At 49.6% G+C, this 21,887-nt stretch overlaps 1 protein-coding gene across 4 annotated transcripts in view; it reads right to left on the minus strand.

The window, feature by feature from the left end:
* Positions 1-21,887, minus strand: part of KANSL3 (KAT8 regulatory NSL complex subunit 3) — a 314,370-nt gene that overhangs the window by 155,973 nt on the left and 136,510 nt on the right. For all 4 annotated transcript variants that reach the window (XR_012753077.1, XM_075346203.1, XM_075346204.1 and 1 more), the window contains 4 exons: positions 21,088-21,204; positions 2,644-2,745; positions 2,263-2,334; positions 1,872-1,946 (listed from right to left, as the gene is read on the minus strand). Coding sequence is in view for 3 of the 4 variants with exons in the window: in XM_075346203.1 (XP_075202318.1) it covers positions 1,872-1,946; positions 2,263-2,334; positions 2,644-2,745; positions 21,088-21,204 (366 nt within the window). In the remaining variant the exon portion in view is untranslated. The remainder of the gene's footprint in view (positions 1-1,871; positions 1,947-2,262; positions 2,335-2,643; positions 2,746-21,087; positions 21,205-21,887) is intronic.

The raw sequence follows: 21,887 nt of genomic DNA on the forward strand, positions 1-21,887 counted from the left end.
GGATCCAGCGTCGCAGGAGGGGGTACGGGGGGGCGATACTCCGCGTTCCAGCCTGTTGATGGTTTTGGGAAATCGGTCCCCGAAGGAACCGTCGCCCTCTAAAAACAAAACATTCTTGCTGCAGTAGTCTGCAGAGATGTGCCTCCTATAGACACTAAGCTAAAACTGGAGTAGCCTGGCCCGGCCAGGGGGTGTATACTGCAGGGGAGGAGCTAACATCTTTGCATCTACTTAGTGTCCTCCTATGGATAAGCAGCATAACACCCATGGTCCTGTGTCCCCCAATGAGGCGTCAGAGAAATATATACCGTATATATAGTAGACCTGTTTCTCTATTCACATCCATCCAACAAATGTATCTCTGACTTACTGATTTTCTTGCCTTTGATATTTTTAATGAATTCTGTCTTTGAATTAAAGGGAAGCTGCCATCCCCAAAAAAACAGTTTTCAACAATTGAAGATTTTTAAAGTATTAATAGTTCAATTTTAAAAATATATTATTTTGTTTTTAATGAACTAATAAAAGAAAAATAATTCAAAAAGTTTTGATATTTTGCATTTTTAAACATTAAGGGGCAGCAGCTGGAATCTGTCATGAGTAAAACTAGTCTGCATTACGCCTGCATAAATGTGGTCTGGATCTGCTCACGTGTGTGTCATCTTTCCATCACAGTACGGAGCCATTTTTTTGGTGGACTGCAAAGTGATATTGATATGTGGAAAGTGTGACCAAGGAAGCTTGGCAGAGTGGATTCTGTTAGTTGGTGCTGCTCGCAGTAGGTGAAGCAGGAAATACAATGGAGGATAACCAAAAATAAATGGTCAAATAAGAATCCAGAGAACCTTAAGTGGGCTTTACACGCTGCGACATCGCTAGCGATAGCACCCGCCCACGCCAGTGGCACGTCACGGGGGTGATCGCTGTCGTAGCGAACAATATCGCTACGGCAGCGTCACATGCAATTACCTGTTCACTGACGTCGCTGTGGCTGCCGAACAATCTCTCCTTTAAGGGGGAGGTTCGTTCGGCGTCACAGCGGCGTCACCAAGCGGCCGCCCTATAGAAGCGGAGGGGCGGAGATGAGCGGTCGGAACATCCCGCTCACCTCCTTCATTTTTCATTGCCGACGCCCACAGGTACGATGTTGTTCCTCGTTCCTGCGGTGTCACATGTAGCGATGTGAGCTGCTGCAGGAACGACAAAGTGCGTTCCAAACGAGGAACGATTTTTTAAAAATGATCGACGTGTACACGACGAACGATTTGACACCTTTTTGCGATTGTTACCGATCGCAAAAAGGTATCACACACAACGACATCGCTAACGAGGCCGAATGTGCGTCACCAACACCATGACTCCGGCGATATCTCGTTAGCGATATCGTTGTGTGTAAATGGGCCTTTAGAGGCGGCGATACCTTGACGAGGATATTCAGGGATGCAAGAGTCTGAAAGTCTGACGGAAGCAGTCACTGACAATTAAGTGACCCCCAGCTCTGACTAAATTCAATTAGTGTAAGGATCGCTACATGATATGAGACAGAGAAGAACAGAACTATCTCCTCATTAAGGTGGAAAGAATAAAACTACCTTTGGAAAAAAGAAAGATAGCGGATGCAAGTGCAGAGTCGGGGGGTACTTATAGCTGCTGGTGTTAGTAAACGTGAGCAATGAAATCACCTGGGTCGGCACACTTGCACATGGCCTAAGATTTCTCAGACCTTTTTTCTAAAGATGATACTATAGACCCAAGAAATATAGTAAGCAGTGGGAATGTAACTCTTATTTTTCCTGAACTTAAGTATATCACATCAAACTAAGTTTTCCAAGGAGTAACTTATTATGCTGTATGACTTCACCATGACTTACCCCCCTGGGTCCATCAATAGTGAGCAGAGGGAATCCCAAACATACCACGGCTGTGACATATTCCATGAGAGAAACCTGAGCAAAACAAAATGGTAAATATATGTAATTCTAAGGTTTATACAGAGAAGGTTTAAAAAAAATAGAAAAATAAATAAAATTGAGAGAAGTACACACCAGGGCAGAATTTTAACAAGTATGGCGTTGAATCAATGTCAGAAGCAGCAGAACAGACAGCTATGCGACAAGTTACACAGACGCTACATCAGAAAGGTATAATTTTTTTCAAATATTTAGAAAGTTACTTAGGTTTTGCTTTATGAAAATTAATGGACAATAAAAACGTCAGTGACTAGGTGTCCACAGCCTAAAAGTGTAAATAATTCATACTCACATGACAGGCAACTAAAGCGCCAGTATTCCACCCAATCAAAATGACAGGCTTGTGAGGAAAATGATTGTGGACCTGTACGGAGACCAGAAAAGTGATAAATATACAACTGCTGCTATAGCCAATAGAAAAAAAAATGAAGCTTAGGTCATAAGTTGTACTATCCTTTTTTTTTCAGAAACAATGACAGATTCTCACTTATTCACAACTTTCATAGTTTAACATCCTGCTGTCACATCTATGCTCGGTCACCAGCCTTCCACATGGAATCCATGGACCCACATTAGAAACCAGTTTAGTAAAAATTCCAAGACAGACTGTCCACAAAGGCATGAAAACGACTTGATGGACAGAGGAGATTTAGTTGTATATGAAATGATATACCTCAATAACCTTTCCTCGTAGTCCAGCAATCATATTTTCGAGGCACTGCAATGAGGTTAGACCTGTACCACTGTTTAACAGTTGGGAGCCAACAGGAATGACCTAAAAAATATAGAAAGAAATCATGTAATCACCGACTCTTGTTATTATATGGTGTGAATAAAAGAAAAGTGAAAAATTCGACCTATTGTACAAGATTACACAAGAACACCTTACATAACAATAGGTGATAATTTGCTTATCTCTGGAGATGCCAGCATTTACCTAGTTCCATAGGTTGAAAAAAAGTCCTCGGCCCATCTAGTTAATCCTTCCTCCACCAATTCTACATTTTGTCACTAAATCATTTATAACCGACAATGTTGTGTGTATTGAGGAAATCATCCAGCCCTTTTTTAAAAGCTGTTATAGTATCTGCCATTACTACCTCTTGTGGTAGTGTATTCCACAGTCTGACTGCTCTAACTGTAAAGAACCCTTTCCTATTTAGCTGCCAGAATAGCTTTTCTTCCATTCACAGTGTATGCCCCCTGGTCCTTAGTGTTGTCTTTGGAAGGAATAAGTCATGTGCCAGTCCTTTATATTGATCACACATGTATTTATAAATATAAATTAGATCTCTTCTGAGACGTCTTTTTTTTCTACGCTAAACATATCTAACTTTTCTAGCCTCTCATCATATCGCAGGCCTTCCTTCCATTCCTTGTAGTAATCTAGTTGCCGCCTTTGAACTGACTAACGTCTGAATGTCCTTTTTAAAATGTGGAGCCCAAAACTGAATCCCATATTCCAGATGTGGCCTTACAAGTGATTTATAGAGGGGTAACAATACGTTGGGATCACGGGATCTAATCTCACTTTTTATTCACCCTAAAATCTTGTTTGCTTTAGCAGCTGCTACTTGACATTGAGTGCTGCTGCTCAGCTTATTTGTAACCAGAATACTCAAATCCTTCTCCTGTTCTGTAGTCCCGAGTTTACTTACATTTAATGTATATGCATAAGAACGAGTGTGAAAAGCCCACAGGTTATATGGAGCAGAGGTACAGTATGGGCCAAGTGTCTGCTAGAGATAGATCACTGGGCACCAGTAAATAGGTGATGACTTGTTACACTGCTCTTTCTATAGACTTGAAATTTCCAAGGGAGTAGTTGAATCTATAATATAATGTATAGCAAAATAGAAGAAAAGTCCAGCACTACCAACTAGTATCCAGTTGACAGCTCCACTTCAAGACCTTGATTTAAGTACGCGAGACCGGGACAATGCTGGTGCTCAACACAAAAAAAGCAAGACTAAAGCGGGCTTTACACGCAGTGATATCGCTAGAGAACCTAGCAAGATGGGGGAATTACACGGCTAGTCTTATACTGGCACTGTGAAATTCCTTACGTTCCCTTTATCCCCTCCGCCTCAGGAGGAGAAATTGAACATTTTCTGTCACGTTCCCACACATACAGCATATCACAAAAGTGAGTACCTGTGGAAAGCATCACAGAGGATAGCTGGCAGCGACAATTCTGTTAGTTGGTGCTGCTCGCTGGGGTTGGATAAACGGACTGTATAATGTGCTGCGATTAGATAAGCGTAGTATAACATAGGCTGTGATTATATATCAGGTTAATTGAAGTGTATCACATAGGAAGGCATTAGATATACTGTACATTAGATACTGTGTACCACAAAAGTGAATACACACTTCACATTTTTGTAAATATTTTATTTTATCTTTTCTTAGGACAACACAACATTTGACACTCTGATACAATGTACAGTAGTCAGTGTACAGCTTGTATAACAGGGTAAATGTGGTGTGCCCTATAAATAACTCCACACACAGCCATTAATGTCTAAACTCCTGCAACAAAAGTGAGTACACCCCTATGTGAAAAAAGAGAATTTTGTTACTTACCGTAAATTCTTTTTCTTATAGTTCTGTATTGGGAGACCCAGACCATGGGTGTTTAGCTTCTGCCTCCGGAGGACACACAAAGTACTACACTTAAAAGTGTAGCTCCTCCCTCTGAGCTTATACACCCCCTGGTAGCCAGTCCTAGCGAGTTTATTGGTTTGTGTCAGGAGGCATACATCCACACATGCATTCTCATCTGATTTGTTTGACTTTTGGAAAGAGTTTGAAGAAAAGCCAGTTTAGTGCAAAAGCTGAAGGAGAATAGCCACCCACAAGTAGAACCGAGTAAGAACCGGAACAACCGGAGACTCTGTCCACGACAACAGCCGGTGATAACACACGGAACAAGAAAATTGGCAACAGGGAGGGAGCTGGGTCCCCCAATACGGAACTATAAGAAAAAGAATTTACAGTAAGTAACAAAATTCTCTTTTTCTTTATCGTTCCTTTGGGAGACCCAGACCATGGGACGTTCCAAAGCTGTCCCTGGGTGGGAATAAACAGAAAAACTAAGAAGTAGGCGGAGCCTAACTTCACAAGTGGGCGACAGCCGCCTGAAGGATGCGTCTGCCCAAGCTCGCATCTGCCGAAGCATGAGCATGCACTTGGTAGTGCTTCGAAAAGGTATGCAGGCTAGTCCAAGTGGCAGCCTGACAGACTTGTTGAGCCATAGCCTGGTGCCTAAAAACCCAAGAGGCACCAACAGCTCTGGTCGAGTGTGCTTTAATCCCCGGCGGGGGAGGCACCTGAGTACTCTTGTAGGCGTCCGAAATGGTCGATCTAATCCAACGGGCCAAGGTCGGCTTAGAAGCAGAGAGACCCTTGCGCCGCCCTGTGGTTAGCACAAAAAAAGAGGTGCATCGCCTAAGCGCAGCGGTGCGAGACACATACATCCGGAGAGCACGCACCAGATCTAGAGTATGCAGCGCTTTCTCAAAGCGATGAACAGGGGCCGGACAGAAGTAAGGCAAGGAAATATCCTGGTTAAGGTGGAAGGGAGAGACCACCTTAGGAAGAAAGTCCGGGGTCGGACGGAGAACTACCTTGTCTTGGTGAAAAACCAAAAAAGGTGACTCCGAGGAGAGCGCAGCCAAATCAGAGACTCTCCTGAGAGAAGTTATGGCAACTAGAAAGGCCACCTTTTGAGAAAGACGATACAAAGAAACCTCCCTAAGGGGCTCGAAAGGGGGTTTCTGCAATACCGTGAGGACCAAGTTAAGGTCCCAGGGATCCAAGGGCCGCCGATAAGGAGGAATGATGTGAGACGCACCTTGCATGAAGGTGCGGACCTGAGCCAGCCGGGCGAGATGCCGCTGGAACAGCACTGATAGAGCTGAGACTTGTCCCTTGAGAGAGTTGAGGGACAGTCCTAGCTGCAGACCGGACTGTAAAAAAGACAGAAGGGTCGGCAACGAGAATGGCCAAGGAGAATGGCCGGAAGAGCAACACCAGGACAGGAAAATTTTCCAAGTCCTGTGATAGATCTTGACGGAGGAAGACTTACGGGCCCGAGTCATAGTGGAGATGACTTCAGGAGGAATACCAGAAGCCGTCAAAATCCAGGACTCAAGAGCCACGCCGTCAATTTGAGTGCCGCAGAATTCGGGCGGAAAAACGGACCTTGCGAGAGGAGGTCTGGACGGTCCGGAAGATGCCACAGCATCTCCACGGACAGTTGGAGCAGGTCCGGATACCAAACTCGCCTGGGCCAGTCCGGTGCAATGAGGATGACTCGACAGCCCTCCATTCTGATCTTGCGCAGGACTCTGGGCAAGAGAGCTAGAGGGGGAAACACGTAGGACAGACGAAACTGGGACCAGTCTTGAACCAGAGCGTCCGCGGCGAAGGCCTGAGGATCGTGGGAGCGAGCCACGTAAACCGGAACCTTGTTGTTGTGACGGGATGCCATTAGGTCCACGTCCGGAGTGCCCCACTTGCGGCAGATTGACTGAAACACTGCCGGGTGCAGGGACCACTCGCCACCGTCCACGGATTGACGGCTGAGATAATCTGCCTCCCAGTTTTCTACGCCAGGGATGTGGACTGCGGATATGGTGGACTTGGAGTCCTCCGCCCATTGAAGAATACGTTGGACCTCCAACATTGCCAGGCGGCTGCGTGTCCCGCCTTGGTGATTGATGTAGGCAACCGCTGTCGCGTTGTCTGACTGGACTCGAATGTGCCTGCCCGCCAACAGGTGGTGAAAGGCTAGGAGAGCTAGAAGCACAGCTCTGGTTTCCAGCACATTGATTGAAAAGGCTGACTCGGACAGAGTCCAAGTGCCCTGTGCTCTGTGGTGGAGATGTACCGCTCCCCAGCCGGATAGGCTAGCATCCGTGGTGAGAATCACCCAGGACGGAGTCAGGAAGGAGCGCCCTTGGGACAGGGAGAGGGGTCGAAGCCACCACTGAAGAGAGCTCCTGGTCCGTGGCGACAGAGCCACTAACCTCTGTAAGGAGGAAGGCCGCTTGTCCCAACAGCGGAGAATGTCCAGCTGCAGAGGACGCAGATGGAACTGGGCAAAGGGAACCGTCTCCATGGAGGCCACCATTTGACCTAGCACCTGCATCAGACGCCTGAGGGTATAACAACGGGGCCTCAGGAGAGAGCGCACCGCCAACCGGAGTGACAGCTGTTTGTCTAAGGGCAACTTCACAAGTGCCGGCAAAGTCTCGAACTGCATCCCTAGGTACGTGAGACTCTGGGTCAGAGTCAGAGTGGATTTGGGAAGATTGACAATCCACCCGAATTGGGCTAGGGTGGCGAGAGTGAGCGAAACACTCCGCTGACAGTCTGCGCTGGATGGACCCTTGACCAGAAGGTCGTCCAGATAAGGAAGCACTGCTAACCCCTGGAGGTGCTGGACCGCAATCACTGCCGCCATGACCTTGGTGAATACCCGAGGGGCCGTGGCTAACCCGAAGGGGAGAGCCACGAATTGGAAATGATCCTCTCCTATCGCAAAACGTAACCAACGCTGATGTGACACTGCGATTGGCACATGTAGATAGGCATCTCTGATGTCGATGGACGCCAGGAACTCCCCTTGGGTCATAGAGGCAATGACTGATCGCAGAGACTCCATGCGAAAATGCCGCACCCGGACATGCTTGTTGAGAAGCTTGAGATCCAGGATGGGCCGGAAGGTACCGTCCTTTTTTGGAACTAGGAAGAGATTTGAGTTAAAACCTCTGAACCGTTCCTGAGCGGGAACTGGGACAATCACTCCGTTTGCCTGCAAGGACGCCACGGCCTGCGAGAAGGCGGCGGCCTTGGAGCAGGGGGTAGTTGAGAGAAAAAATCTGTTTGGAGGGCTGGAAGAGAATTCTATCCTGTAGCCGTGAGATATGATGTCTCTCACCCACTGATCGAAGACTTGCTTTAACCAAGCGTCGCCAAAGTGGGAGAGCCTGCCACCGACTAAGGATGTGGCTGGAGCTAGCCGAGAGTCATGAGGAAGCTGCCTTCGTGGCAGAACCTCCTGCGGTCTTCTGCGGACGCGCTTTTGGGCGCCAGTTGGATTTCTGATCCTTGGCTGAGTTAGCGGACGAGGCGGAAGGCTTAGAGGATGACCAGTTGGAGGAACGAAAGGAACGAAACCTTGATTGATTCCTACTCTGGGCGGGTTTCCTGGTCTTGGTTTGTGGCATGGAAGTACTCTTCTTGCTAGTAGCTAGTAGCTTCTTTAATGATTTCATCCAGCTGTTCACCAAACAGCCGTGAACCAGCAAAAGGGAGCCCAGCAAGAAACTTCTTGGAAGAAGCATCTGCCTTCCACTCTCGAAGCCACATAATCCTGCGGATAACAAGAGAATTAGCTGAAGCCACCGCAGTGCGGTGAGCAGCCTCTAGCATGGCAGACATGGCATAGGATGAAAAAGCTGAAGCCTGAGCAGTTAAGGTAACCATCTCAGGCATAGATTCCTTGGTGAGGGAATGCATCTCCTCCAGAGAAGCAGAGATGGCTTTGAGAGCCCACACTGCTGCAAAAGTCGGGGAAAATGCGGCCCCCGCAGCTTCATACACAGATTTGGCCAGAAGGTCAATCTGACGGTCAGTGGAATCCTTAAGTGAGGTGCCGTCAGCCACCGACACAACGGTCCGGGCTGAGAGCCTAGACACCGGAGGGTCTACCTTTGGGGAGTGAGACCACTCCTTGACCACCTCAGGTGGAAATGGAAACCGGTCATCAGAACCACGCTTTGGAAAGCGTTTGTCAGGGCAGGCCCTGGGTTTCGTCACAGCGGTCTGAAAACTGGAGTGGTTAGAGAACACACTCTTCACTCTCTTAGGCGAGGTAAACTGATGTTTTTCTGCCAAAGAGAGTTGTTCCTCTGACACTGGCGGATTGAGATCCAGCACAGAATTAATAGAAGCAATCAAATCACTAAGATCTGAGTCACCCTCAGAGAAATCGATGGGATACATAGCCTCCGAGCCCCCAGTGAGGGCATCCTCCTCATCTTGAGAGTCAGCTCTTGAGACAGAGCCGTGGGATGGGGAGGGGGAGGAAACCTTGCGCCTTCTCTTAGAAGGACGGGGTCTGGGATCAGATGATGAATCCTCCGTGAGCTCCGATGGACGGAGGTCAGAGGATAGGAGTCCTCTGTCAAGAGTATTAGAGGCACCCTGTGAGGGGGGCTGATGCATATTCATCAAAGTCCTGGACAAAAGCCCCATGGACTCAGCAAATGACTGGGATATGGACCTAGAAAAGGACTCTACCCAGGCCGGGGGTTCAATCACAGGTGCAGCAGCAGCCTGAGAGACCACTGGGGATGAGACTCCAGGCTGTGGCACCGCCAAGTTAGAGCAGACATCACAATGTGGATAGGTGCTCGGCTCAGGCAGCAGGAGCTTACATGCAGTGCATGCAGAATAAAGCTTTGGAGCCTTGCTCCTTGTGTGAGACATGCTGCTGGAGTGGGGGCTTTGCAGAGAATGAACCCCAGGGAGAATATACAGAGGTCCACAACCGGAGACCGGCTGTGGCTTACCAGACCGCTGAGCGCGGTGTTGTGTGCCCTCCAGATCCCGAAGCCCGGTCCCCCAGTCGCAGCACCTCAGCAGAGATGCAGAATGCAGGATGTCCCAGAGCAGAGTGAACTCTGCCTGAGAAGAGGGCGTTCCTATAAAAGAGCGGGAACTGGAGGGCTATAGAGACCTGCAGGGAAGGAGGGACGCCCCAGCAGTGGGGAGTGTCCCTCCCCTGTGTAGAACGTCCGCCGGGAGGAGCCGAACCTGTACCTCTACATGAGTGACATGCGAGGGCAGAAAAATGAAACTAGGCCTCCGGCGAAGCCGGGACCTAAATTTAAGCGGCGAGGCCGACAAGCAGGCACCATCGGCGCGGTTCTCATGCAAAAGCTAGAGAACCCGCCGGAAAGGTTAAAACAATCACATACAGCATACTCTCCCCTTACAATAAAGAACCGGGACCCCCAACATAAACGTCTCAGGTACTTAGCTGCTGAGACGCAGGGCCATGTCCCTGGGGATGAGTGCTCCGGTCCAACAGAATCCTCAAGGGGCTGTGGATGGAGACCGTGCTGGCTCCCACTTCAAGCCAGAGCCCAGAAGGGATGGTGAAGGAGCGCGGCATGTAAGGCTGCAGCCTTGTAAATCAACCTTAACAACACCGCCGACACAGTGGGGTGAGAAGGGACATGCCGGGAGTCCAGACATGGACCCGCTTTTCTTCAAACTCTTTCCAAAAGTCAAACAAATCAGATGAGAATGCATGTGTGGATGTATGCCTCCTGACACAAACCAATAAACTGGCTAGGACTGGCTACCAGGGGGTGTATAAGCTCAGAGGGAGGAGCTACACTTTTAAGTGTAGTACTTTGTGTGTCCTCCGGAGGCAGAAGCTAAACACCCATGGTCTGGGTCTCCCAAAGGAATGATAAAGAAATGGACAAAATGTGCCCAAGTAGCCATTTTCCCTTTCCATAGTCATGACCATGAATCAGTGTTAAAAGGTCTTATGTGTTAAATTTGGTGTTTTTGCTCACACACTCTCTTATTCTAGTCACTGGAAGAATTGTTGCTCTACATAGAGATTGCAAACATCCGGAAACTGAGCTGCAGCACGGTGGCCAAGACCATACAGCAGTTTAACAAGGCATGCTCCACTCAGAACAGGCCTCGCCATGGTCGACCAAAGAAGTTGAGTGCACAGTCTCATTCTCGTCAAATCCAGAGGTTGTCTTTTCAAAATTGTCGTATGAGTGCTATGCTCATTGAAGCAGAGGTTACAAGGTTACTTCAGGGCAGGGCAGTATTCCAACATGATAACGAACCCCACTGCCTTGTGAAAGAAACTGAGGGCAAAGGACCTGGACTGGCCAAGCGGGTCTCTAAACCTAAACCCAATTGAGCATTTGTGAGACATCCTCAAACAGAAGGTGGAGGAGCGCAAGTTCCACCTTAGCATCAACTTTTCATCCAGGAAATCATCTACTAAACATGTAGTTTTAGGTTGAACATACAATTTGGTCTTCATATCAGAGCAAAAAAGCTGAGCAGATTGGTTAGTAGATTTATGGAAAAAAATTCTGCATGACTTGGAGATTTTTTAATTTCTAAATCCCTGTGCATTCTGGGCTTAGGGGTCCAGTCAGCAGTCTCAGTCAACGATTGACAGATTTTCTTAAATAAAGGTTTATGCAGTGTGAGACAGGGGATATACAGTGCTGGCCAAAAGTATGGGCACCCCTGCAATTCTGGCAGATAATACTTAGTTTCGTCTTGAAAATGATTGCAATCACAAATTCTTTGGTATTATTATCTTCATTTATTTTGCTTGCAATGAAAAAACACAAAAGAGAATGAAACAAAAATCAAATCATTGATCATTTCACACAAAACTCCAAAAATGGGACAGACAAAAGTATTGGCACCCTTAGCCTAATACTTGGTTGCACAACCTTTAGCCAAAATAACTGCGAACAACCGCTTCCGGTAACCATCAATGAGTTTCTTACAATGCTCTGCTGGAATTTTAGACCATTCTTCTTTGGCAAACTGCTCCATGTCCCTGAGATTTGAAGGGTGCCTTCTCCAAACTGCCATTTTGAGATCTCTCCACAGGTGTTCTATGGGATTCAGGTCTGGACTCATTGCTGGCCACTGTAGTAATCTCCAGTGCATTCTATCAAACCATTTTCTAGTGCTTTTTGAAGTGTGTTTTGGGTCATTATCCTGCTGGAAGACCCATGACCTCTGAGGAAGACCCAGCTTTCTCACACTGGGCCCTACATTATGCTGCAAAATTTGTTGGTAGTCTTCAGACTTCATAATGCCATGCACATGGTCAAGCGGTCCAGTGCCAGAGTCAGCAAAGCAACCCCAAAACATCAGGGAACCTCCGCCATGTTTGACTGTAGGGACCGTGTTCTTTTCTTTGAATGCCTCTTTTTTTTCCCTGTAAACTCTATGTTGATGGATTTTCCCAAAAAGCTTTACTTTTGTCTCATCTGACCAGAGAACATTCTTCCAAAACGTTTTAGGCTATCTCAGGTGAGTTTTGGCAAACTCCAGCCTGGCTTTTTTATGTCTCGGGGTAAGAAGTGGTGTCTTCCTGGGTATCCTACCATACAGTCCCTTTTCATTCAGACGCCGATGGATAGTACGGGTTGACACTGTTGTACCCCCGGACTGCAGGGCAGCTTGAACTTGTTTGGATGTTAGTCGAGGTTCTTTATCCACCATCCGCACAATCTTGCGTTGAAATCTCTCGTCAATTTTTCTTTTCCTTCCACATCTAGGGAGGTTAGCCACAGTGCCATGGGCTTTAAACTTGAGATTGCTCATGCTTCCTCACAATTTGGATTCTCAAGTCCTCAGACAGTTCTTCGGTCTTCTTTCTTTTCTCCATGTAGTTTTAGCAGGACTTTCAGGCGATTTCCTAGAACCCCAGCAAGGCGAAAGCGTCCCCTGGAGTAGGCTTTCAGAAGCGCTGTAACGCTCGACCATATTCACCAACTGGTCAGCGCTAGTTGGGTCACCCTGTCTGACCCACCTCTGGATCTTAGCCGGTAAGGATCGCAGGTACTTGTCTAGCACAACACGTTCCACCATCTGTGCGGGCGTCAAAGTTTCTGGTTGCAGCCATTTTTCCACCAGATGGATGAGGTCATGCATTTGTGAACGAGCTGGCTGATGTGCCACAAAAGTCCATAGATGTACCCTCTGTGCCTGTACATATGTGTTTACTCCCAGCCTTGCCAGGATTTCGCCTTTTAGTTTAATATAGTCCATAGCATCAGCTCCACTTAGATCATAATATGCCTTTTGCGGATCTCCGATCAGGAATGGAGCGACAACTTCAGCCCATTTGTCCACCGGTAAGAACTCACGTTCTGCAATCCATTCAGACACTGCCAGATATGCTTCCACATCATCATCACCAGTCATTTTAAGTAAAGTCTTTTGTACGGCTTTCTGCACACTGGCAGAGCTTTGTGCACGGTCCTCAGTGTCTCGCGGCTGCCGAACCAAGGCCTCCTTTATTGCATTTAACTGCTCTTGTTGCATTTGGTGATGCTGCTCCAGCGCCTTCTGGAGGTAAGTATTGGTCTGTTGTTGCTGGACATTGGCCTGTTGTTGGTTAATGTTGGCCTACACCAACTGTTTCAGCAGCTCCTCCATATTGCTGGTCTCTTCAGCAGCACAGGAGCTTTCAGCCAGGACATTAACAAGAGACAATGCCCAAAGAACGGTTTATCTGCAGTCACAGTCCAATAGCCACTAATGCCCGCATTCGAGACACCATTTGTGAGACAGGGGATATAGCTCAGCTGGGATCTTTGCTTTGGTCCAAGCGAGTGGCTATGGATTCACAGATGACAACGGCAGACTGGCAGGTTCCACACAGATACGGCCACTGCCGTGTTTATTGTGTACACTTATCTCTCAGTGTTACACATCCAAAAACCAGGAAAAAAGAGAATTTTGTTTACTTACCGTAAATTCTTTTTCTTATAATTCTGTCTTGGGAGACCCAAACCTTGGGTGTATAGCTTCTGCCTCCGGAGGACACACAAAGTACTACACCTAAAAGGTGTAGCTCCTCCCTCTGAGCCTATACACCCCCTGGCCAACCAGTCATAACCAGTTTAGTGCAAAAGCTGAAGGAGAATAGCCACCCAAAAGTAGAACAGAGCAAGAGCCGGAACAACCGGAGACTCTGTTCACGACAACAGCATGTGAAAACACACGGAACAAGGAAATTGCCAACAGGCAACAGGGAGGGTGCTGGGTCTCCTAAGACGGAACTATAAGAAAAAGAATTTACGGTAAGTAAACAAAATTCTCTTTTTCTTTATCGTTCCTTTGGGAGACCCAAACCTTGGGACGTTCCAAAGCTGTCCCTGGGTGGGAAATAAACATAAAACTAAGAAGTAGGCAGGACCTAACTTCACAAATGGGCGACCGCCGCCTGAAGGATGCGTCTGCCCAAGCTCTCATCTGCCGAAGCATGAGCATGCACTTGATAGTGCTTCGAGAAGGTATGCAGGCTAGCAGAAGTGGCAGCCTGACAGACTTGCTGAGCCGTAGCCTGGTGCCGAAAAGCCCAACAGGCACCGACAGCCCTGGTCGAGTGCGCTTTGATCAACGGCGGGAGAGGAGCCTGCGAAATTTGGTAGGCGTCCGAAATGGCCGACCGAATCCAACGGGCTAAGGTCGGCTTAGAAGCAGGGAGGCCCTTGCGCCGACCTGTGGTTAGCACAAAAAGAGAGGTGCACCGCCTAAGCGCAGCGGTGCGAGACACACAGATCCGGAGAGCACGCACCAGATCTAGAGTATGTAGAGCTTTTTCAAAGCGATGAACAGGGGCCGGACAGAAGGAAGGTAAGGTAATGTCCTGGTTAAGGTGGAAGGGGGGGACCACCTTAGGAAGAAAGTCCGGAGTCGGACGGAGAACCACCTTGTCTTGATGAAAGACCAAAAAAGGTGACTCCGAGGAGAGCGCCGCCAAATCAGAAACTCTCCTGAGAGAAGTTATAGCAACCAGAAAGGCCACTTTCTGTGAGAGACGGTACAAAGAAACCTCCCGAAGGGGCTCAAAGGGGGGTTTCTGCAAGACCGTGAGAACCAAGTTAAGGTCCCAGGGGTCCAAGGGCCGCCGGTAAGGCGGGATGATGTGAGACGCGCCCTGCATGAAGGTGCGGACCTGAGCCAGCCGAGCGAGACGCCGAAGTAACAGGACTGACAGGGCCGAGACCTGTCCCTTGAGAGAGTTGAGGGACAGTCCTAGCTGCAGACCGGACTGTAGAAAAGACAGAAGGGTCGGCAAGGAGAACAGCCAAGGAGGATGGCCGGTAGAACGACACCAGGACAGGAAAATTTTCCAAGTCCTGTGGTAGATCTTAGCGGACGAAGACTTACGGGCCAGAGTCATAGTGGAGATGACTTCAGGAGGAATACCAGAAGCCGTCAAAATCCAGGACTCAAGAGCCACGCCGTCAATTTGAGGGCCGCAGAATTCGGGCGGAAGAACGGACCTTGCGAGAGTAGGTCTGGACGGTCCGGGAGAGGCCACGGCATCTCTACGGATAGTTGGAGCAGATCCGGATACCAAGCTCGCCTGGGCCAGTCCGGTGCAATGAGGATGACTTGACGACCCTCCATCCTGATCTTTCGCAGGACTCTGGGCAAGAGGGCTAGAGGGGGAAACACGTAGGACAGACGAAACTGGGACCAGTCCTGAACCAGAGCGTCCGCGGCGAATGCCTGAGGATCGTGGAAGCGAGCCACGTAGACAGGAACTTTGTTGTTGTGACGGGATGCCATTAGGTCCACGTCCGGAGTGCCCCATTTGCGGCAGATTGACTGAAACACTGCCGGGTGCAGGGACCACTCGCCACCGTCCACGCTTTGACGGCTGAGATAATCTGCCTCCCAGTTTTCCACGCCTGGGATGTGGACTGCGGATATGGTGGACTTGGAGTCCTCCGTCCATTGGAGGATGCATTGTACCTCCATCATTGCCAGGCGGCTGCGTGTCCCGCCTTGGTGATTGATGTAGGCAACCGCTGTTGCGTTGTCTGACTGGACTCGAATGTGCCTGCCTGCCAACAAGTGGTGAAATGCTAAGAGAGCCAGAAGTACGGCTCTGATTTCCAACACATTGATTGAAAGGGTTGACTCGGACGGAGTCCAAGTGCCCTGTGCTCTGTGGTGGAGACATACCGCTCCCCAGCCGGATAGACTGGCATCCGTGGTGAGAATCATCCAGGACGGGGCCAGGAAGGAGCGCCCTTGGGACAGGGAGAGGGGCCGAAGCCACCACTGAAGAGAGCTCTTGGTCCGTGGCGACAGAGCCACTGACTTGTTTAAGGAGGAAGGCCGCTTGTCCCAACAGCGGAGAATGTCCAGCTGCAGGGGGCGCAGATGGAACTGGGCAAAGGGAACAGCCTCCATGGACGCCCCCATTTGACCCAGCACCTGCATCAGACGCCTGAGAGTATGACGGCGGAGCCTCAGGAGAGAGCGCACCGCCAACTGGAGTGACAGCTGCTTGTCTAAGGGCAACTTCACAAGTGCCGGCAAATTCTCGAACTGCATCCCTAGGTACGTGAGACTCTGGGTCGGAGTCAGAGTGGACTTGGGAAGATTGACAAGCCACCCAAATTGGGCTAGAGTGCTGAGAGTGAGCGAGACACTCCGCTGACAGTCTGCGCTGGATTGAGCCTTGACTAGAAGGTCGTCCAGGTAAGGGAGCACTGCCAACCCCTGAAGGTGCAGAACCGCAATCACGGCGGCCATGACCTTGGTGAAAACCCGAGGGGCCGTGGCTAACCCGAAGGGGAGAGCCACGAATTGGAAATGATCGTCTCCTATTGCAAAGCGTAGCCAACGCTGGTGAGAAACTGCAATGGGCACATGCAGATAGGCATCTCTGATGTCGATGGACGCCAGGAAATCCCCTTGGGACATCGAGGCAATGACTGAACGCAGGGACTCCATGCGAAAGTGCCGCACCCGAACATGCTTGTTGAGAAGCTTGAGATCCAGGATGGGCCTGAAGGTACCGTTCTTTTTGGGAACTAGGAAGAGGTTTGAGTAAAAACCTCTGAACCGTTCCCGGGCGGGAACTGGCACAATTACTCCGTTGGCCTGCAAGGCTGCCACTGCCTGTGAAAAGGCGGCGGCCCTGGAGCAGGGGGGAGTTGAGAGAAAAAATCTGTTTGGCGGACTGGAAGAAAATTCTATCCTGTAGCCATGGGAGATGATATCTCTCACCCACTGATCGGAGACATGTTGAAACCAAGCGTCACCAAAGTGGGAGAGCCTGCCACCGACTAAGGATGTGGCTGGATCGGACAGAGAGTCACGAGGAGGCTGCCTTAGTTGCAGAACCTCCTGCTGTCTTCTGCGGACGCGCCCTGGAGCGCCAGCTGGATTTCTGGTCCTTGGCTGAGGTAGCGGACGAGGCGGAGGGCTTAGAGGACGACCAGTTGGAGGAACGAACCCTCGACTGAAACCTACCCTGGGCAGGTTTCCTGGTCTTGGTTTTTGGCATGGAAGTACTCTTCCCGCCAGTAGCCTCTTTAATAATTTCATCCAGCTGTTCACCGAACAGCCGGCAACCAGCAAAAGGGAGCCCAGCAAGGTACTTCTTTGAAGAAGCATCCGCCTTCCACTCTCGAAGCCACAAGATCCTGCGGATAACGAGTGAATTAGCCGAAGCCACCGCAGTGCGGTGAGAAGCCTCTAGCATGGCAGACATGGCATAAGAAGAAAAAGCTGAAGCTTGAGAGGTTAAGGCAACCATCTCGGGCATAGAGTCCTTGGTGAGGGAACGCATCTCCTCCAGACTAGCAGAGATTGCTTTGAGGGCCCACACTGCTGCAAAAGCTGGGGAAAACGCGGCCCCCGCCGCTTCATACACGGATTTGGCTAGAAGGTCAATCTGACGATCAGCGGCATCCTTAAGGGAAGTGCCATCAGCCACCGACACAACGGTCCGGGCTGAGAGCCTAGACACCGGGGGGTCTACCTTTGGGGAGTGAGCCCACTCCTTGACCACCTCAGGTGGAAAAGGAAAACGGTCATCAGAACCACGCTTTGGGAAGCGTTTGTCAGGACAGGCCCTGGGTTTGGTCACAGCGGCCTGAAAACTGGAGTGGTTAAAGAACACACTCTTTACTCTCTTCGGCGAGGTAAACTGGTGCTTTTCTGCCAGAGAGGGCTGCTCTTCTGATACTGGCGGATTGAGATCCAGTACAGAATTAATGGAAGCAATCAAGTCACTAATGTCTGAGTCACCCTCGGAAGGGTCAATGGGGCACATGGAGTTAGCCTCCGAGCCCCCTGTATAGGCATCCTCCTCGTCCTGCGAGTCCTCAGCCCTTGAATCAGAGCCACGGGATGAGGAGGGAGAGGGAAACCCACGGCGCCTCTTAGACGGACAGGGTCCGTGCCCTGATGATGAATCCTCTGTGAGCTCCAGTCCTAAAGGCCCCTTATCAAGAGCATTAGAGGCACCCTGTGAAGGGGGCTGATGCATATTCATCAAAGTCCTGGACAAAAGTCCCATGGACTCAGCAAATGACTGGGAGATAGACCTAGAAAAAGACTCTACCCAGGCCGGGGGTTCAGTCACAGGTGCAGGAGCAGCCTGAGAGACCACTGGAGCCGAGACCCCAGGCCGTGGCACCTCCAAGTTAGAGCAAACCTCACAATGTGGATAGGTGCTTGCTTCAGGCAGCGGAAGCTTACATGCAGCACATACAGCATAAAGCTTTGGAGCCTTGCTCCTTGTGTGAGACATGCTGCCTGAGTGGAGGAAAAACGGCTTCTATAAAGGGAGTGATTCCCAGGGAGAACATAGCAGAGGTCCACAACCGGAGACCGGCTGTGGCTTACCAGACCGCTGGAGCGGTGTTGTGTGCCCTCCAGATACTGAAGCCCGGACCCCCAATGCACAGCACCTCGGCAGGGGTGCAGAGTGCCGGACACCAGAACAGAGTGAAGAAAATGGCCGCCAGAGCGAAGAGAGGGGGCGGGACAGAGGCGTCCCTGTATGAAAGGGCGGATCTGGAAAGCTATAGAGGCCTGCAGAGGGGGAGTCGCACCCAAGCAGTGGGGAGAGTCCCTCCCCTGTGCAGGACGGCCGCCGGGAGGGGCCATGCCTGTCCCTCTGCATGAGTGACATGCGAGGGCAGGAAATCGAAACTAGGCCTCCGGCGAAGCCGGGGCCTAAATTTGAGCAGCGCGGCCGACGCGCAGGAACCATCGGCGCGGTTCTCGGGCGAAAAACCAGAGGACCCGCCGGAAATGTCAAAAAGCACAGTAAAGACACAGTAAACACACTCTACCCACACATAAAGAACAGGGACCCCCAAAATATAAACGTCTCAAGGTAAGCTGAGACGCAGGGCCCGGTCCCTGGGGGTGAGTGCTCCGGTCCAACAGGGTCCTCAAGGGGCTGTGGATGGAGACCGGTCTCCTGCCAGGCATGGAGACCGTGCTGGCTCCCACTTCAATCCAGAGCCCAGAGGGGATGGTGAAGGAGCACGGCATGTAAGGCTCCAGCCTTGGATAATCAACCTTACAACACCGCCGACACAGTGGGGTGAGAAGGGACATGCCGGGGGTCCAGACGTGGACCCGCATTTCTTCAATCTTCTTCCAAAAAAAGGGAAAAAAAGAAAAAATCATATGAACGCATGTGTGCATGTATGCCTCCTGAACACAAAGCGAACTGGTTATGACTGGTTGGCCAGGGGGTGTATAGGCTCAGAGGGAGGAGCTACACCTTTTAGGTGTAGTACTTTGTGTATCCTCCGGAGGCAGAAGCTATACACCCAAGGTTTGGGTCTCCCAAAGGAACGATAAAGAAATAAACGGCTAAGGCCGTGTGGCCACTAACTAACAACAGAATGCTAACTACAAAATAAACCTATGTAACAAACAAAACAGTATTCTCTTACTGTGTCGGTTCCTCAGCACAGCAAGCGGAGGTATGGACTCTCAGCACCAGCAGCCATGAGCCTGTACTGCTCTCCTCAGCAGTCTCCTTGTACTGAATGCCTCCTGATTATTTCAGCTGATCCAGTGAGGAATCAAAACCTGGATTGAATGTGGAGAAGGGAGCAACCAGTCCCACTGCCATTCCTACTGATTGCTCCAGGAAAAACCAAGCCCAAAATTACACTGAAATAAATAGGCTTCAGTGACTAACTTATTGCTTGCATGGGCAGACTGCTCCACAGTCAGTACATGGAGGCATATGAAATAACTGAGGGGAAACATACCTGTTCTCTAGTACTTCTGCCCTCGGCATCTCACAGCAGAGATAGCGATCACTCATTGACATAATCTTTCAATTTAAATGCACCTTATTGTGAAAGGGTTTTTAAGCAGGGTTGAAAATCATTGCTCTCTGTTACAAATCAGCCTGCTTAAACAGACTCGCTCTGCTGAGAACAATGGCAGCCTACTATATGTATTACACATCTTTCATTGCCCATTGTTGCCGCCTGTGTAAATAGGCTTTTAAAATGACCACTGATCTGTAAGTAGTACCAATTGTTCACTGTTTAAGCTGGGTTCACACTAAGCGACAGCGACAACGACGTCGCTGTTACGTCACCATTTTCTGTGACGTAACAGCGACCTTGTAAGTCGCTGTTATGATCGCTGCTTAGCTGTCAAACACAGCGACGCAGCAGCGATCATAACGTCACTGTGCTACATGTGCAGAGAGCAGGGAGCCGCGCACACTGCTTAGCGCTGGCTCTTTGCTCTCCTAGGTACAGTACACATCGGGTTAATTAACCCGATGTGTACTGCAGCTACATGTCACAGTGCAGAGAGCACGGAGCCGCGCACACTGCTTAGCGCTGGCTCCTTGCTCTCCTTGCTACAATATACATCGGGTTAATTACCCGATGTGTACTGCAGCCACATGTGCACAGAGCAGGAGCCGGCACTGGCAGCAAGGGCGGAGGCTGGTAACGAAGGTAAATATCGGGTAACCAGGGAAAGGTCTTCCCTTGGTTACCCGATGTTTACGCTGGTTACAGCTTACCGCAGCTGCCAGATGCTGGCTCCTGCTGCCTGCTCGCTTCATTTCGTCGCTCTCTCGCTGTCACACACAGCGATGTGTGTGTCACAGCGGGAGAGTGACGACCAAAAAATGAAGCTGGACATTCAGCAACGACCGGCGACCTCACAGCAGGGGCCAGGTCGTTGCTGGATGTCACACACAGCGACAGCGACGTCGCTGCAACGTCACAGAAAATGGTGACGTAGCAGCGACGTCGTTGTCGTTGTGTGTGACACCAGCTTTAGTGCAACTGGTCGGTTCATTTAAACAGATCAGCTCCCATGACAAAGAAAATAGAGAGCAAAGATTTAAAAAAAAAAAAAAAATGAATAAAACACAAAATCATACATTTTCTTGTTTGTATCATTGGGAAATAAAGCAAAGGGATTTTTGTTGAGTACAAAAATGCAATTATCATTTAAAATTATCCTAAACAAGATAGTGTAGAGCAAAACATTATACAAAACGAACCTTGGCCAGGCAAGAGAGCTGGGACTGCCAGAATCTGTGTCTCCGTGATGTGGGAAATATGGAATTTGTGGGTCCTGATGGAGCAATAAGAATGAGTGGAGAACCTGGAAGCTTGCTCTATGGAGGCAAAAAAAAAGAAGGGAATTTTGTTTACTTACCGTAAATTCCTTTTCTTCTAGCTCCAATTGGGAGACCCAGACAATTGGGTGTATAGCTTCTGCCTCCGGAGGCCACACAAAAGTATTACACTTAAAAGTGTAAAGCCCTCCCCTCTGCCTATACACCCCCCCGTGCATCACGGGCTCCTCAGTTTTGGTGCAAAAGCAGTAAGGAGGAAGCTTATAAATTGGTCTAAGGTAAATTCAATCCGAAGGATGTTCGGAGAACTGAAACCATGAACCAAAAGAACAATTCAACATGAACAACATGTGTACACAAAGAACAACAGCCCGAAGGGAACAGGGGCGGGTGCTGGGTCTCCCAATTGGAGCTAGAAGAAAAGGAATTTTCGGTAAGTAAACAAAATTCCCTTCTTCTTTGTCGCTCCATTGGGAGACCCAGACAATTGGGACGTCCAAAAGCAGTCCCTGGGTGGGTAAAAGAATACCTCGTTAAAAGAGCCGTAAAACGGCCCCATTCCTACAGGTGGGCAACCGCCGCCTGAAGGACTCGCCTACCTAGGCTGGCATCTGCCGAAGCGTAGGTATGCACCTGATAGTGTTTCGTGAAAGTGTGCAGACTCGACCAGGTAGCTGCCTGACACACCTGCTGAGCCGTAGCCTGGTGCCGCAAAGCCCAGG

This window comes from Anomaloglossus baeobatrachus, chromosome 4 (genome assembly GCF_048569485.1).
Source record: "Anomaloglossus baeobatrachus isolate aAnoBae1 chromosome 4, aAnoBae1.hap1, whole genome shotgun sequence".
NCBI classification, from domain to species: domain Eukaryota; kingdom Metazoa; phylum Chordata; class Amphibia; order Anura; family Aromobatidae; genus Anomaloglossus; species Anomaloglossus baeobatrachus.